This window comes from Mandrillus leucophaeus, unplaced genomic scaffold (assembly GCF_000951045.1).
Source record: "Mandrillus leucophaeus isolate KB7577 unplaced genomic scaffold, Mleu.le_1.0 Scaffold181, whole genome shotgun sequence".
In the NCBI taxonomy this organism is placed as follows: domain Eukaryota; kingdom Metazoa; phylum Chordata; class Mammalia; order Primates; family Cercopithecidae; genus Mandrillus; species Mandrillus leucophaeus.
In genome coordinates this window covers 1764504-1766744 of record NW_012101821.1, presented here as the reverse complement: position 1 = coordinate 1766744, position 2241 = coordinate 1764504, and the positions used below count along the sequence as shown (strand labels likewise).

Below are 2241 nucleotides of genomic sequence, written 5' to 3'. Positions count from 1 at the left end.
TTTTTTTGTGGTGGTGGGAAGGGCATTTATCTCCCATCATGAGTAGTTTCTTTTGTTTCTCTTTTGTTCAATCACTTTCCTCCAGGAAGTACAAACAACTATTATGCAGTATTTGAGGATTTTGTCTGCTGAGAGTTAGCTAGGAACATAAAGGCATTCAAAAGATTTACATTTCTAGTCAACTGAAGAGGGTGTGGTGGCAGGAAATCCAAGGACAAGTTACTCTCCTTGTCTGAAATATAAGGCTAAGAGTTATGTCAGAAAGAGAGCAACAGATCACTATCATTTTTTAACTTTAAATTACTATTCTTGAGTCTGTGCTTATGTACTTAAAGAGTAGTTGTATATTCTCTCCTACACATTTATTCTCTAATAATTCTCCACTCTTACCTATTCATAGAACTAAGAGTACGCCGGGCGCGGTTGGCTTCACGCCTGTAATCCTAGCACTCTGGGAGGCTGAGGCGGGCGGATCACTAGGTCAGGAGATCAAGACTATCCTGGCTAACACGATAAAACCCCGTCTCTACTGAAAAAATACAAAATAATTAGCCGGGCGTGGTGGCGGGCGCCTGTAGTCCCAGCTACTCGGGAAGCTGAGGTAGGAGAATGGGGCGAACCAGGGAGGCAGAGCGTGCAGTGAGCCAAGATCGCGCCACTGCACTACAGTCTGGGTGACAGAGCAAGACTCTGTCTCAAGAAAAAAAAAAAAAAAAAAAAAACTAATAATAATATGAAGATAAAAAAAGTCAATGTTTGCTAAACATAAGATTTTACTATAAATAATCTCTTATGGTGAATAACGAGACAATGCTAGCACTCTTTGTTGACATCACCTCAAATATTTTTATAGCCACATTGGCATTCCGTTCATGAAACACAAGTAAAGCGATGACTTCATTTCCAAGGACGAAGGATAATTGATCTTAACCTTCCTATCACTTTTCCTTAACTCAAAGCACTAATGCAATTGAAGGTACTGATAAATAAAATTTCTCCAGGAAATGAATGACATTGTGACAGCTAACCTCCAAGTTACCTCCAAAAAGTACAAAGTACAATGTGATTCAGGATCTCAATTCAGAAAACCCTTTCCCCACAATGTGAATGGAAAGCTGCCAAAAATATTTTGTTGAAAAGAAATTCAGACTTTGGAGGATATTAAGTTTTTCTTCCTCAGTTTTTAAAGAAAAAAAAAACTAATTTCAACAAAATTCCAACAATTCAAAATGAAGCAATGTTCAAAGCTGGATTATTCATTTACATTAAATTTATTAGTGGGATGCTTTTATTACCACAAACCTAAAACATTTTGTCACTTTCATCTCCTGATATTACCAACTAATCCTGATTTTCCACATATAATATATAAAGTTAAGTAATGGCTCTGGAAAACTGTGTATGACTATATCAAGTTGCTACTTCACCAAGATAGTAATATTTCCATCTCTTTTCCCTTTCTTTTTTTTCCAGTCACTAATGATACTTCCTATACTGAGCTAGAGTATGTGAATATGGCTGATTTTGGCCACATAATTTTGCCACACTTTTTAAAACAGAGGTCAACAGTGAAATCAAGGCAAAAATTTTACCACATTTTCCCAAACCAGAGTCTAAAGAATGGAGGGAAGGTTCTTGGTTGTCACGTTAATGTAACATTTCCCTTTCCAGAACAAGTAATTAGGAACTTTCTCTCCTCCTGTGTCTCTTTAAATATGGTAACCCTATCAACGTAAGCTAATCTAGAGAACAGACGTCCAAAGCACACTGTCATCCAATACACGAGCGCACACACAGTGGCCAGAGGACAGAAACCCAGAGCTCAGCACCTTGCACAGAAACTCTCACCCCTGACAACCTTCACACAAGCACATCTGGCTGGCTTAGATTTGCAGCACCAGTATACCTTGTTGGTAACCCAGCTGCAGCCCACCATCACAGCCCGCAATGGAAGCCCACAACCCCACACCCCGTCACTTTTTCCAAGAGACCTGTACGCCGGCCCCAAGCCTCACTAGCTCCGGGCCCGTCCGGAGTGTCCGCGGCTGCCCCGAGGCCACTCACCGTGTCTGCAGTCGCAGTAGCTCCAGTCCACCTTGCCGCGGGCGTCTCCGTAGAAACACCAGGGTCTGCCCGTGCCGTCCGGGCTCCGACAAAAGTTGTGGCGCTGTCCTCGCAGCTGAGCCCAGTTCGCCGGGGGCGACCGCTCCAGGAAGGGTGGCACCTCCGCCCACCGCAGAC

General features: G+C 42.5%; 1 protein-coding gene across 1 annotated transcript in view; it reads right to left on the bottom strand.

Annotated features, from left to right (window-relative positions):
- The window catches only part of PRSS12 (protease, serine, 12 (neurotrypsin, motopsin)), a gene marked incomplete at its 5' end in the record, with an annotated part of 72926 nt that extends 70687 nt beyond the window's left edge, over positions 1–2239 (bottom strand). The window contains one exon of the mRNA XM_011977613.1: positions 2065–2239. Coding sequence (XP_011833003.1) covers positions 2065–2239 — 175 coding nt within the window. The remainder of the gene's footprint in view (positions 1–2064) is intronic.
- Between the last annotated feature and the right edge of the window lie 2 nt (positions 2240–2241).